Source organism: Leopardus geoffroyi, chromosome X, assembly GCF_018350155.1.
Source record: "Leopardus geoffroyi isolate Oge1 chromosome X, O.geoffroyi_Oge1_pat1.0, whole genome shotgun sequence".
NCBI classification, from domain to species: domain Eukaryota; kingdom Metazoa; phylum Chordata; class Mammalia; order Carnivora; family Felidae; genus Leopardus; species Leopardus geoffroyi.
In genome coordinates, this window is record NC_059343.1 from 56,161,713 (window position 1) to 56,176,092 (window position 14,380).

Sequence of the window (14,380 nt, forward strand, 5' to 3'; positions counted from 1 at the left end):
ACGACTTCAGGGCTCCTGCGTAAAGAGAATGGAAGTACTTTCACGGGATACTTGTGACAGGGCCTGTGTGGCCCAGGTCATTGGGCCAGAGTGTTGACTAGGCGCGCGGGAGGAGGGCAGGCCAACAGCCCTTGAGGAGCTCCAACTTCCCACGGGCTGCGCGCTCTGGGAACGGGGCTATACCGGACCCACCCCTAACCGCAGGAGCCACACTCCGAGATTGGTGCCATCGCGAGCACAGCGTCCTTAAGAGCTCCCAGAAGCCCCGCCCCCTTCCTGTTCTGGGGGCGTGGTACCGGACGAGGACCCCCGAGACGGAGCTTACTATTGGCTAAGAGGAGTAGGGTTGGCCTTGCGTTCGCCTGAGCAGGGGAGTAGACAGCTCAGCGGCAGCCGAAGGGAGTCTATGCGCGCTGGACAGCAGTGGTAGTTGTGTGAAGCTCGCACTGGCCGCAGACCTTCGGGCGCAATCGCCGGGGAGCTAGGAGTCGGCGAAGGGGCTGCGGGGCTACCCGGCGGAGGCTTCAGAATAGAAAACTGATGGAACTGGCTCGCTCGACTGCGTCTTCCCGCTCTTCTAAGTACACTGAACGGGGGCCCCACTGAAGTAGAAGCTGTCGGGGGGCGCGAAGCCCAGAGTCCCAGTGTGGCCTGGAGGAACAGAGACCGTGCCAGGGCGACCCAGCCGGGAGCCCCCAGATTGAGCTCGTGTTGTGGGGAGACTCCCATTTCTTCCGAGGGGCGTCGATCCCGAGACGGTCGAGGCGTCGGAGCGGCCACCGAGGCTTCAGTGGGGAGACCCAGTCAGGGAGAGGGCGCGCAGTCTCGAACAGTCTCCGGGAGCCAAGCGGAATCGGGCCGGATCACCCGGGGGCGCAGAGCCCCCGTCGCCCCTAGTGCGGCGGAGAGACCAAGGTAACGAGCCATCGGAGGCCGCGGCCCATGCCCAGGTTGGGGACAGCTGCCCAGTGAGTCCTCCTGGCCCGCTGGGCGGAGAAGAGCGACACGGAAGCCGGCGGGAGGGGAGCACTTCAAGGCCGGCGACTGCGGAGGATGGGCGCCTGAGCGGTTCAGAGCGCAGCGCAGCACGGGAAGGCAAGGCCAGTTTGCTGAGGAGGCGCCAGGGGATCCCAAGTGCAGCCTGCACCCGGGAAGATGGCCCGGCCTGGGCAGCGTTGGCTCGGCAAGTGGCTTGTGGCGATGGTCGTGTTGGCACTGTGCCGGCTTGCCACGCCGTTGGCCAAGAACCTGGAGCCCGTGTCCTGGAGCTCCCTCAACCCCAAGTGAGTAACTTATTGGCTCTGATCCCTGGGGGTGGGAGGCACTCCTGCAGGGTGAGGCCACGCGCCCCCGAGTGCGTGTGGGGAGGTGTTCCGAGGAAGAGCTGTACCCCATTTTGTCTCTGTGGTTTTCGTGTGTGTTTTCCTGCGGGCGGGCGGAGCAGGGTGCGGCGGGGTGGGGTGGGGGCACTCTGCTGGGTTGTGACCCCTTGGCTTCCCCGCCTTCTCCTCCGCACGTCCCAGATCAAGTCGGAATGGTCGCGCCAGGCGGAGCTGGGAGTCCCGGCGCTCGAGGGCGCACCCGAGAGCTGGGTGGGGGAGAGAACGCATTCCCCTATGGGGCCCTTGGGAACGTGGCGGTTTTCGCCGAGAGCCGCTCGAGTGGCTAGCGTGACCTGGGTGGGGGCGAGGCCAGAACACAGGTTCCTCGTTTGTTTAGCTGTGAAAGGACCACAGCGCGGGACACCGCGCTTGGGGTGGGTGGCAGCGCCTGTATCCCCATTCGGGCTTCTCCCATTTTCATTTCTCTTTCTTCCCTGTTTGCCTCTCTAGCTTTTCGCTTTGCCGTCTCTTCTAGCCCCTCTTTTCTCCCTGCCGGGCCATGGAAGGGCGGGCGTCGCTCCCAGGCTCACAAAGGCGGCGGGTGGAGAGGGGCGGAGTGGGAGAGGTATCTGGGAGGGGGTGGTTTCGATCCAGCGCCTGTCGGGGGTCTAATGGAGCGGGTGGCAGAGCTTCGAAAGCCGGCCCAGGCAGAGAGTGGCGTCCGAGCTGGTGAGGGAGGTGGGTGGGGGTCGAAGGATTCCTGCTCAAGCGGGTCCCGTTGGCCCCCCCACCCTATGTCCCTCAGATTGGGAAGCTATGCTTAGCTTTTCCCAAGGGGTTAGGGAGGTAGCTATGTAGAGAAGATCCTTTCTTTTCTTCCTCCTCCTTCCCCCTTCACAATTCCCCCTACCCCAAACAACACACACACACCTTTTAGGGCGGTGGCTCAGTGGTTTCTGGGCTGTTAGTGAAGAGTCGCTGGGGCTGTGTGGTGACCTCTGGACCTTTTACTCTTCTGGCATTCAGGACTGGGGTTGAAATCCAGGGTCAAGATTGCTCTTCCTGTTTTGTGGAGGTCCCGGCAATGTGCAGACACCCCTACTTAGTGGGAAAATGGGGGGCTTTGGCCTGCCCTCTGTGCTCTCTGATGTTTGTATCCGGAATCCCTGTCCACTCTCATGGGCTCCCCGCTAACTTCCCCGGGCTCCTGCCTCCCTTGGCCTCTTAGGTTCCAGGGACAGTGCGTCTCTTAGCCCTGGAGTGGAAGAAATCAGCTTCTCTAGTTCTGTTCTCCTTGGGTTAAGGTAGAGTCCTATTTACTGGTTTGTGGGATGGTTAAAACAAGGTCAGTGTGAGGGTTTGGGAAAGAGAACAAGGTACAAGGAAAGGGATTGACAAGAATTTCTCCCCCACCTAGAAGCCAACCTGGGTGCAGAGCTCTCCTAACAGCAGGGATTCAAGATAGTCTGGGGACCCCTGAGCTAAACAGGGGAAAGGTTCTGAAGAGCCCAGTTCCCTCATGTAAGGGTGGAGGCTGGAAATGCTCTCTCTTGAACCAGGATAGCTGAAATCCGCCTGGGGTAGCCCATTATAGGGGCTCATGGGAGTGACCTAATTGCTCTCTCAGGTCTCTAACCAGAGATAGCATGCAGCTCCACAGCTGGAAAGGAGCCCTCCTGCAGAGTTGGGGGGGGGGGAGCTGGGAGAAACAAGATCTCTCTGAGCTTCTCCCTTTTTGTGTTCTGAGCCTTTAGTTCTCTGGACCAGTTTATAGGTTTTTGAGTTCTGCCCACGCCACCATCCACTTCAAGCTGAGGGCAGGCATCCTTGAGGGGGTGGTAAGGTGGGGGGGTGGCTGAGGACTCAGTAGGACCTGCACAAATTCTATCCCATAATTGAACAGATCCTGAGAATGGTGGGGGACTGATCTTGGCGCCCCTGCACACACACACACACACACTCCCAGTTCCATCTATGCCCAAGGGTCTGTGTGTGTTGGCACATGGGGGATGGGCAGGAGGACAGGAGGGAGGCACTGCCCTCAGCTCCACTCAAGCTCTGGGGGCTGCCTCTGCCACCGCGCCCAACCCTCAGGCTGCCACAGCCTTTCAACTAAACAGTCTTTCTCTGTCTCTCCCTCTTTGCCTCCTGCCCGAGTTCTCCCTCTCAGGTCTGTGTCTGGTTTGCCCTCTCACACCCTCTGTGAGCTGTGCTCACCTCCCCTCTCCAGCTAGGTTCGCCTGCTCTCCCTCTTTCTCACACTCCCTCTCACTCTTAGTCACTCTCTGCCTCTTTTTCTCAAGTCCTTTTGTTTCTCGCACATGCCCGTGCTCTCCCTCACAGGCTCATTTTCTCTCTTCCCTCCCCTCTTCCTCCCTGCTTTTGGTCTCTTTACTCAGCCTTGTCAGGAGCTGGCACCCCCACCCCACCCCTCAAATCTCCCAGTGCCTATAAACCTTGCTTAATTGCTTCCTTCTTGGGAAAAAAATCAAAATAAAGAAGTGATGGGGCTGGGGGTATGTTTCCAGGTTCCAGGGTGCGTGCAGCCCCAGTCCTGACTGGAAGAGGGGAGCTGGAAGGGCCGGCTTAAGACTTCCAGCTTCTTTCCCAAATCCGTGCTGGGGTCTTTGAATGGGTAGCATTAGCTTCTGCCTCTTCGGCCCCTCCTGTCAGATTACCCTGATGAACAGAGGTTGGGGAAGCAGGTTTAGTCCCACTAGAGGTTGGGAGAAACCAGAATGAATGCATGTGCTTGGGTGGGTTGGGGGCTGTGATGGAAGGTCCCAGAGCAGCCCCCTCCCCCAACTTCTTCCCCTGAGAGCTTGGGGCAGCCGGTAGGCCTCACACTTGAGTCCTCAGCCAAGTCCAGCTGCTGCAGTTCAGTCTCTCAGTCCCATTCTGACCCCTTCCTGCCCCCCACTCAGGTTCCCCCACCTCCAGGGAGTGGGAATATGCCTGAGATCACATTACACCTTCCCTATAAGGGGGTGGGGGTGGGGGGTTCAGCTTGGTGTCCAGGACCCTTGACTCCATCCAACATGGGTGGGGGCAGCTGCAGACCCTAACCCAGGCTTGCCTGCCACAAGCCAAAGTGTTGGTCCCAGCCCCCTCACAGCTGTTCCAGCTCACAGTCCTGGGGAGGCCAGCTCAGGGGGCCCCTTTCCAGGGTGGCTGACCTCTCCTACTCTGTGGCTGATTGGCCACAGGCGGGGGCCTGAGAGTGATGGGAACCCAGCAGCTCCTAAAGTTTCCTGTTCCCCTTCCTCCCCACCCCCACCCCAGGCAGCCAGGCCAGGGCAAGAAGGGCCTGTGAGGCTGGGGTGCAGGCTAAATTGAGGGTTCCCTGTATCCCCTCAGGTTCTTTGTTGCCTCATCAGCTCAGGTGAATGGGGACGGCCAGGCCCTGGATAGTACTCTTTTCTGGGGTTTGGACTGTGGAGGAGGTGGGCCAGCCAGGAGGCAGCTTATTGCCATGAGAACACCAGGTTTGGGGGAGGGTACACTCCATGATTATCAGGGAAGCTGTGGTGGGATGCTTACCAGCCACATTCTGGGTTCCTTGCCTTGTGTACCATAACCCACTCCTCCTGGGTGTGTTTTCATAGTGGTCATTTGGGGTGGGGGTGCTAGCAGCCAGGAACATAAGCCGTAAATGGTACTGTGCTTGGCAATGCTAACTAACAGGCAGCACCTTGCTACTTACAAAGCATCCTCATATGTAAATATTATTGGTTGTTCCCAACCGCCCTGGGAAGTAGGAATTGTCCCCATTTCCAGATGAGAAGGCATATGCCTGGAACAGGGAAATGAATTGTCTGAACTCAGTCTGCTTATAGTGGGTAGAGCTTGCTGTATGCCATTCTTTCCATGCCATCCTGCTATACCTTGGAATCTAGGAGAGATAGGAATTCAAGGTGGGGTTTGGAAAGAGGTGCCATCTCCCTGCCCCTCTTACTTCACAGATGTGCGTGCATCTGTCCTCATGACTCAGGCCCTGCCTGCATCAGATGAGCAGTGCTCTGGCTTCCTCATTTGATTTTGCTAGGTCTACCAGCAGCCTTGCTTGGGTGACCTGAACTAGAGGCAGCCAACTCACTGCCTGGCACTCTCCCTCCTGAGTGCTGAATCTCACCTTTGGTTCCTCTCTGGGCCGGGAATCTCACTTCCTCTCAGGGATCCCCTAGAAAGCAGACAGGGAAGGGCGTGTTAAGCCCCCAATGGGCCCTAGTGTTAGCCTGGTGGGGCAGAGGGGAGAGCGTAGTCCCGTGTAGGTGGGGAGGGTGACCCTCTGGGACTCTCCTGGCTTCCCTACCTCCGACAGTGCTGCGTGTGTGCCAGGACCCAGCTGCTGTTCCTACCCACCCACGCCTGGGCGGGCACTGCTGGGACATGCCAGGCCTGCTCCTGCTGCCTTGGGGGCTGGGTGGAGCTGGGGGAATGAAAGAGGAGCCTTTAATTTGGGGGCTCCCCACCCTTGCTGGGATGAGAGCAGACTTGAGCTCTGGCTTGGGGTCTGTCCTCTGCTCGTCCTGCCACTCTGTGGGTGCAGGCATAGTGGTGCTGGGGTCACCAAATCAAAGCTGTGTCTAGAGTCTTAACCAGACTTGCACTAGCATGGCCAGGGACCACGCTCTCCCAATCTCTGACCACAGGTTCCTAGAGCCTGTGGGAAGGGTGAGAGAGAAGAAAATGTAGATGTGGTGGAACATGGGCACCTTTCTGGGCATGACACCCACATCTGCAAGCTAGCCCCACTGTAGACTGTATGTGTTTGGGTGGAGAGGGGCTCAGCTGGACAAAAGAAACAGGAGGACAGTTGGCCTCTGACCAGGCTACTGCCCCAGACTCTTCAGGCTTCTCGAATGGCAGGATTCTGATTAGCAGTCATGGTGGCCCTTCTCAGCTCAGTAGAAAGGCTGAGAGACAAACGGGCTAGGGTAGAAGGAAGAAGTAGGCTATAAGACAGGAGCTGGAATGGCCTCCTTCAAGTCCCTTTACTCCCTGGGGTGGCTCACTGGGGTCCTGGGGCTATCCGAAGCTAAAGAGGGAAGGCCTCAGGGGTTACCATGGCGACCTGCTTCAGGCTTGCTGCTGGGCCTTGTCAATCCCCTTATTTTCCAGAAAAGGGCTTTGTCTAGGGGTGGCCCCAGGCAAGAAAGCTTGGCTTGATAATGGGGGAGTAGTAGTTTTTGAAAAGTGGGGGATAAAGAGTTTAACTTGGGAACAATCTCTTCCTCCAACTCTCTTGCCCCTATTCCTAACCTGATATGTATGAGGAAAGATGGGCAGGGTCCTTCCTATACAGTATGGCTAGTGTTGTAAGCTGACTTCAGGTTTCACTCTCACTGGCTACATGCCCACCTTGGCAAGGTCCCCTTGCCACTTTCCTGGGCTTCTCAAAGGCCAAGAAGCAGTTTTCCTGGTGATACAGAAGATGCTGAAAAGGCACCATTATGGGGGATCAGGGTCAGGGAAGGCAGGTCTCCTCAGGGTCTTCTCCCTTCTTCACTTTAGGAGAAGGTGAGTTTCCCCTCTGCAGCTGCCAGGCAAATTAACTAATTAATATTCATGAAGTCTTCTCTGAGGTTTGAGGAGTCTGAGGGGTGTTAGGGGCAATAGTCCTCTTTTCTTCCCCTTCCCCCATCCACTATATAGACATCTGCTACCTCAATGTGTCTGGATTCAAGGGATAACCCCAAGTAGCTGGAAGCCCTGTGTTTCGCTTCTGGAGCTCCAGAGCCTGAATGGCCACAGATGTGCTCAGAACACATAAGACTCCCTGGTGAGGAGGCCAGGTCCAAGTGGTTAGGAAGGTGAGCTGGCCCGTACCCCCCATTTGCATGTCCTCTATGTACCTGCTGTCACCTCCATGTAGGGTCTTGTTGAGGTGCAGCTGTACAAGGATTCAGCCAATGTTTCAGGTCTTCTTAGACCCCCTAGGGGTCAACATCCTGGGTGAGGTTAGCCTCCTCTGGTTGCCTTTGAGAACTTCTCTTCAATAGGAATGTTCATCTGATCACTCCCTCCCTCCCATGAGGAGCCAGGACTCTGTGGATCTTAAAGGTTCTTCTGGTGCTAAGAAGTTAGAAGTTGTCTAATCCTGCTGTCTGGATGGAACCAGTGTGAGGATTGGAAAATGAAAAATGCCTTGGGAGTCATAGGGGGTCTGGTGAAACTTCTCAGCCTTTTGTGGTTAATGGGGTGAGGATGTTTCCTCTCAAATGTTTGTATGGGCCTTCATCCCATGCCCACCTCCTTTCTGGCCCTCTGGAGTGCAGTAAAGCTAGATACTAAGGGAAAGACCTTCTCATTGTGGTTTTTACCGACCTGTACAGCAAAATGGCATGTCCCAGCTTGTTGAAGCCTCCTTTAACATCGAGGGAGGGCTGTCTTTCTTCATCTACTTGGTCTAGACTCACCTCCTGGGGTATCATTTCCCTCCCTTGAGTGAGGGCACTGTGCAACCACTAGGCACTCATACCTTGTGCTCCCCACTGTGGTATGGGCCTCCAGGAAGTGGAGCCATGCTCTTCCACTGTGAGCTTTGTTCTCTTGAAGCACTGCTTTCAACCCTTCATTGTCCTTACTAGAAAGTCTGTCTCCAGTGGGATGAACCCCACACTGTTTGTTGTGACCCTCAAGGCCTTTCACCCTGGTTCCAGCTGAGCTTATCGGCCTCCTCTTCTGCTTCTCTCTACCAGTTGTGGGGCCAATCACTGGCCTGGGGTTTGTGTCCCAGCCACTCTTGTCCACTCTTGCTCTGTGTTAACTTCTAATTCCTTACCCAGGACCCACTTTCATTCTGCTCCTTCTGAGGAACCATCTTAGACCATCCTGTCAGATGAACTGTCTCCTTCCTCTCCCTGCCTCCAGCTCTTGCCGTTTGAACCACCCTCCTCCCACATAACCTACAGATAGCCTTGTCCCGTCTATTGCCAAAGCATGGACCATTTTTACTTTTCTGACCTACAGCAGACAGTAAAATCCTTGAGGATGGAGCCATAACTCCTCTTCCTATTTCCCCTCACCCGCCGAAAAAACTGCAAGACTGGCCTCATAGGTACTTGCTGTTAATCTGGCCTCCTGCCTCTTGGCAAACTAGACTGTTTCTAAGCAGGAGTCAAACACGTTGAGTGCCTACTGTGTGCTAGGCACTCTGTATGCACCATTGCATCCCCTCCACAATCCCAGGAGGGTAGGGCTCTTACCTCTGCCAGTTTATAAGTGAGGAAATGGAAACTCAGGGAGATCAGGTAGCTCATCCAAGGTTGCAGAGCTCGGAAGGGGCATGTCTGTCTGATTCCAAAGTCTGTCTGCTTCTTCCTTGCTACATACTATTGCCTTGTTTCCAGCTCCAGCCTGCCCAGGCTCAGAAATGGCCAAGATAGCACCACCATTTTGCTGTGTGCTTAGGCAAGGACACTGATATGAATAGATGGCCCTGGGCAGCTGCTCTCTCCCTGCTATTCCCTGTGCCTGGCCTTCAGGATTAGAAGAGGAACCTGGCTCAGAAGGCATTTGTCCATCTCCCTTAGGATCTGGAACAGAGGCAGTGTGGAGATGGGTAGATTAGAACACAGATGTGTGAAGTTCCTGGGGCCCTATCTTACATAATCTGTTGTCCCTGCTTGGGCCCCTTCTCCCCTCCCTCTGTTCTTTTAGGACTGAGACTGGTCAAGTTTGGGGACTCACATTCTTGCATTACAGGAGTTGAATCAGTCCCCTATAAGACACTGGGCTGTATGAATGGGAGGTGGGGAGAGCTATGTGGAATTGCTCCTGGCCAGAGACTATGCCCATCACCCTTGGTTCCAGGTGATGCCTATTCATATCTCCTCCTCATGCCCAAGATTAGCAAGGATGGCAGAGAAGGTATGGGTCCCAGATAGGTTGAGCTCCCCCAGTTGTTTTCTGGGAGCTGCAGGGGTGGTGGCTAAGGCATGTGTGGGCTTGTGTGTGGGCTTGTTTGTGTGTGTGTGTGTGTGTGTGTGTGTGTACGCGTGCATGTGCACAACATGTTTGTGTGCACACACATGCGTGTGTGGTAGGGAGATGGTAGCAGTGGCTCTGAAGGAATGTGTGTGATGGGGGCGGGAAGAGGACAGGGCTGCCACCTCCAGGCAGCCCAAGCCTCACACCATTGGCCACATCAGCCCCCTGTGGAAATGCCACATTAGGACAAAGGGCTCCCCCAGCTACGCAGTGCCCCACCCTACCAAGCAGTCAAAGCCTGGCAGCCTTGCCCATGGGCCACCCCTTCCACACCCTGCTGGCAGTGTGATTCTCTCTCTGCACCCCCAGCCTAAGGATGGAGGGAGGACAGAATGCCTATTCTTGCCATCTCCACCCAGTAGGCTCAGCCTGGCCCCTCATTGTTTGTGCCCTTGATTCTGGAGATGGTCCGGGACCCCTGACCCTGAGGCTGACCATCTCTTCCCTTCTGGGCAGATTCCTGAGTGGGAAGGGCCTGGTGATCTACCCAAAGATTGGAGACAAGCTGGACATCATCTGCCCCCGAGCAGAAGCAGGGCGGCCCTATGAGTACTACAAGCTGTACCTGGTGCGGCCTGAGCAGGCAGCTGCTTGCAGCACTGTGCTTGACCCCAACGTGCTGGTCACCTGCAATAGGCCAGAGCAGGAAATCCGCTTCACCATTAAGTTCCAGGAGTTCAGCCCCAACTACATGGGCCTGGAGTTTAAGAAGCACCATGATTACTACATTACCTGTGAGTCTCTTCCCGTCATATGGTTCTCTCTTATCTAGGAGCTTTCTAAGTAGTACAGTGAGATAGCACACAGACCACCTTGATCTGGGTTCCCTCTGAAGACTGGCATGCTCTCCTTCCAGCCTGGCCTTGGAATTCTGGCCCTAACATTCACCAAGAGGATGGCTGCCAGCTCACCTTGGCTCTAGGAGTTGGCTGGGAGAGGACTCCACTTTGTGGTGCTCTCTCTTATTTCTTTGGCCTACCTAAGATATAATCTTGGGAGTGACAGAGTTGGACGAACCCTTTGGGATCAGCTGGCTGTCCGGACTTTCTCTTCATGGGAAACTGGCCCCAAAAAGTGAAGGAGCTCCCTGCCCTGATATCACTCATGGAGTTAGGGGCAGGATTGGGACTCTAACCCAGTTCACCTGACTGGATTCCTTCTAGTCTGTATAGAAGCCTCCCTCATGATTCCAGTTCTGACTGTTTTGCCTCTGAGTGAGATCACACAATGAGAAGATACTGAGAAAGAAGGGCTAAGCCCTGATGATGTTAAAGGAGCAGCACCCTTGGGGGAAGGCCTAGTTTCTGATGTGGCCTGAGCTGGGCCAGCTACTCTGTTCCCAGTGAGAGGGAGATAAGTAGAAAGGTTCACTGCTTGCCACTCCCCAATTCCCAGTTCTGTTCTCATGGGCTAAGACAGCACTAGGATTTCTAGGTAATGAGGGCAGACCTTCCTTTCCCCCTGACTTCTCTGGCCTCTTGCTACAGCTACATCCAATGGGAGTTTGGAGGGACTGGAAAACCGGGAGGGAGGTGTGTGCCGTACACGCACCATGAAGATCGTCATGAAGGTTGGGCAAGGTGAGTGCCCAGTCATAACAGATGTCTCTGTCTGGGTATGGATGTGTTTGGGAGTAGGGGAGGGGCAATGGGGTTAGAGTATCTGAGGTCTGATATACAGGCCATTGTTGGCCCATGCTAAATGAGCCCATGCTAGATGATTGAGGCATGTATGCTAGTGGGGTCCCCCATCAACCTGTGCTCTCCACACTCCCAGACCCCAATGCTGTGACACCTGAGCAGCTGACCACCAGCCGGCCGAGCAAGGAGGCAGATAACACTATCAAGATGGCCACACAGGCCCCCAGTGGTCGGGGCTCCCTGGGTGACTCTGATGGCAAGCATGGTGAGTGTATAGGTGTCTCCCAAAGGGCAGAACCCATTGCTTAGCTACCTTTTCAGGCCCTGTCTCTGAAGCGAGGCAGAACAGGGCCCTGGGACCCCTGGCTGACCATTTCTCCCCTCCCTTCTCCTTCCTCAGAGACTGTGAACCAGGAAGAGAAGAGTGGCCCAGGTGCGAGTGGAGGTGGCAGTGGAGACCCTGACAGCTTCTTCAACTCCAAGGTGGCATTGTTTGCGGCCGTTGGTGCTGGTTGCGTCATCTTCCTGCTCATCATCATCTTCCTGACAGTTCTGCTACTAAAGCTGCGCAAGCGGCATCGCAAGCACACCCAACAGCGGGCACCTGCCCTCTCACTCAGTACCCTGGCCAGTCCCAAGGGGGGCAGTGGCACGGCGGGCACCGAGCCCAGCGACATCATCATCCCCTTACGGACTACAGAGAACAACTACTGCCCCCACTATGAGAAGGTGAGTGGGGACTACGGGCACCCCGTCTACATCGTCCAGGAGATGCCACCCCAGAGCCCAGCGAACATCTACTACAAGGTCTGAGAGCCCAGTGCAGCCTCGGGCCCTGAGGGACAGTCAGCCAGGACTGCACCTCTCCTTTCTCCCCCACACTCCCTCCCCTTACCAGCTGTGCCCACCTTTGTATTTAGTTTTGTAGTTTCTTGGCTTTTATAATCCCCCTTTTGCCCTGCCCCCTGGGCTTCGGAGGGGGGTGCTTTTGCCCCCAGCCACCATGCTCTTGTGCCTTCCCCCTCTGGCCAGGCCTCTGGGCTCTGCAGGGGCACCCCTTCTTGGAGGGCAGGGTTGGACGCTGATGGACAGCAGGCAGGAAGATGCCCCCCTGGCCCTGCCCCCCACCCCCTTTCCCCCTTCCCAGGACTGTTTGTCCGCTATCATCACTGTTTTTAATGTTTTTGTGTTCATTTTTTAGCTGTCAACTCATTTGCATCTGTTTTTTAAAGAAAATGGAAAAATGGAAAATGCAGTCCCTCCTTAGGCTTTCTGAGCCAGGCCCAGCTAAGTTTAAGGGAACTGGGGCAAGATGTGGCCAGCCAGGAAGCATAGGATGGCATTTCTTTTAAAAACTCCTTGGTATTTTGGGGAGGGGTGGCAGGCCAGAGCTCTTCTTGCCCATGAGGGAAGATGAGAGTGCCAATGGGCAAAGTGTTTCACTCTGTCCTCCTGACCCTCCTTCTACAAAGCTGATCTTGGGAATGGGGTAGTGGCTGCCACCCTTCCACCAAAAAAAAAAAAAATATCTTCCTTGTGGGATTCTTGGGCATCTCCTGCCTCCCTCACTCTCACGGTAATTAACGTCTTAATTGGCTGTTGCCTGGGGAACAGGAGAGCTGCTGCAGGCAGATGACCTCATGGGGGTGGAGGGAGGTGAGGTGCCCAGGTGGCTATTTGCCCTGCAGATCTGGGAGTTCCCCCTCCCCCTCCCCGCCCTGTTCTCTCCTCATCTTTGGCGTCCTTTGGCCCGGTGGGGAAACAGAGGCCCAGGGCAGAGACCTAAGCGGGTATAAGGCCAGGTGGCCTGCTCCTTTTCTGGGCTCTAGCACAAGTGGGTGCCCCCCTCAACCCAGCTTCCACTGGCCCCTCCAATCTTGGGCTGGGGCCTGGAAAGAGGAAGAGGCTGCCCAGGGCTGGGCCAGCACGCCGTGCACTTTGACCCCGGCTCCTTGCCAGCACGGCTGCTAACAGACTGCCACTTGAGTGCACCTTGCAGGTACTCCCAGAGTGGCCATGGAAGGAGCTGGGCCTTACACCATCCACCTCCACACTGCCTCCTGGCCAGCTGCCCACCCCAGTGCCAGGTGGGAGAGGGAGCGGAACAGCCATCCCCTTCCAGGTGGCAGTCGGAAGGGTTTTTTGTTTTTGTTTCTGTTGCCATTTGTGTAAATACTAGTCTTTTTGGAAAAAATAATGTAAAGATGTTTTGTATAAACTCTGAATTATTTTCTTGTTGCTTTTTTCTTAGAAAAAATGAGAACTAAAAAAAAAAATTAACCACATGGAGAACTGGGTGTAAAATTGTGTCATGATGTTGTGGAATGAAGTGTGAGTGAGTATGTGAGTGTGTGTGTGAATGTGTGTGTGTTTGTCTGTGTGTGTGAGACAGAGAGACAGAGAGAGACAGAGAGATTCCCTGTGCCCAAACCACTGAAGATCTGGGCAGGTATAAGAAGAGGGTGGCTTTCCTAGTGGAACAAGATGTTTCAATTGTCCTGTGCCTTTCCTCTTCTGCCCGCAGGATCCTCTGCCCTCTTGTTCTGCTGGAGCCTGTGACAATTTCTCCCTGTCTATCCTGTCACCTCTGTGGCATAGGCCGTGAGCATCTGCCCAGTCTGTCATTAGGCTCAGCTAGAGAGAATTGATGGGGGAGGAGGTGTTCCCATGGGGACCTGGGTGTGTCTGCAAGTACTGCCACCACCTGGCTGGAGCTACATCTGGAACCTGCTGGCAGGCCCAGCCCTGCCCTGCCTCAAGACACCTAAAGGTGGATAGAAATAACTTCCTAAGAGCTGGGCCTCACTTGTGGCCCATTGGGTACTGAGGTTTCAGCCTGCCCAGTTCACTTCGTAGCCAGAAGATTCTTCCTCTCTTGTCTCCAGAGCTGGGCCACACCAGAACCCTCACCATGGCATACTTAGGAGCTTCTGGCTAGCAGTTGAAGCCCTCGAGCTAGAGCACCCCTGAGCACTCAGTTCCCCTGAAGGCTCGTGGTCCAGGAGTGTGGCAAGGGCCCTGAAGAGGGTTTGGCCTCAGTCTCGCAACAGAGATGCATACTGGCAGGGCCTGGGGCCTTCCCACTCCAGTCTGAGGGGATTCCCTGTCGAGATGGCTAAGGCAGATGTCAGAAATGGAGGCCATGTGAGATCCCACTAGCTAGAAATGGGTAACAAGGCACTAGAGGAAAGGAGAAAGAGGAAGGAAGGGGGGGGGGGTTGGTTAGTGATCCAGAATAAGAAGCCTCAGAGAAGCAGCCAAGGAGCAGGCAGGGCTATGAGGGAATTGGGAAGCACATGGAGAAGCAAGGGGGAAGAGAGCCATGGGACCTGTAGGGCGAAGGGAAGGGAGGCTGGGCCCGGCTGGGGTGCTCCTGGAGCCAGCTGGGGCAGAGACTGTTTATTTGGTTTCTCATTAACCAAAGGA

General features: G+C 55.5%; 1 protein-coding gene across 1 annotated transcript; it reads left to right on the forward strand.

The window, feature by feature from the left end:
• Positions 1-338: 338 nt before the first annotated feature.
• Positions 339-13,184, forward strand: EFNB1 (ephrin B1). The gene is made up of 5 exons (XM_045470767.1): positions 339-1,283; positions 9,771-10,048; positions 10,802-10,894; positions 11,091-11,219; positions 11,355-13,184. The coding sequence occupies exons 1-5, from the start codon at positions 1,156-1,158 to the stop codon at positions 11,765-11,767; spliced, it is 1,041 nt and encodes a 346-aa protein (XP_045326723.1). The 5' UTR covers positions 339-1,155; the 3' UTR covers positions 11,768-13,184.
• Positions 13,185-14,380: the final 1,196 nt, after the last annotated feature.

Excerpts from the sequence above, each read along its gene's own strand:
- EFNB1 (XM_045470767.1), top strand. The coding sequence starts at position 1,156 with ATGGCCCGGCCTGGGCAGCGTTGGCTCGGCAAGTGGCTTGTGGCGATG. Across the intron at positions 1,284-9,770 it reads TGGAGCTCCCTCAACCCCAA|ATTCCTGAGTGGGAAGGGCC; the intron begins GTGAGTAACTTA and ends CCTTCTGGGCAG. Across the intron at positions 10,895-11,090 it reads CGTCATGAAGGTTGGGCAAG|ACCCCAATGCTGTGACACCT; the intron begins GTGAGTGCCCAG and ends CCACACTCCCAG.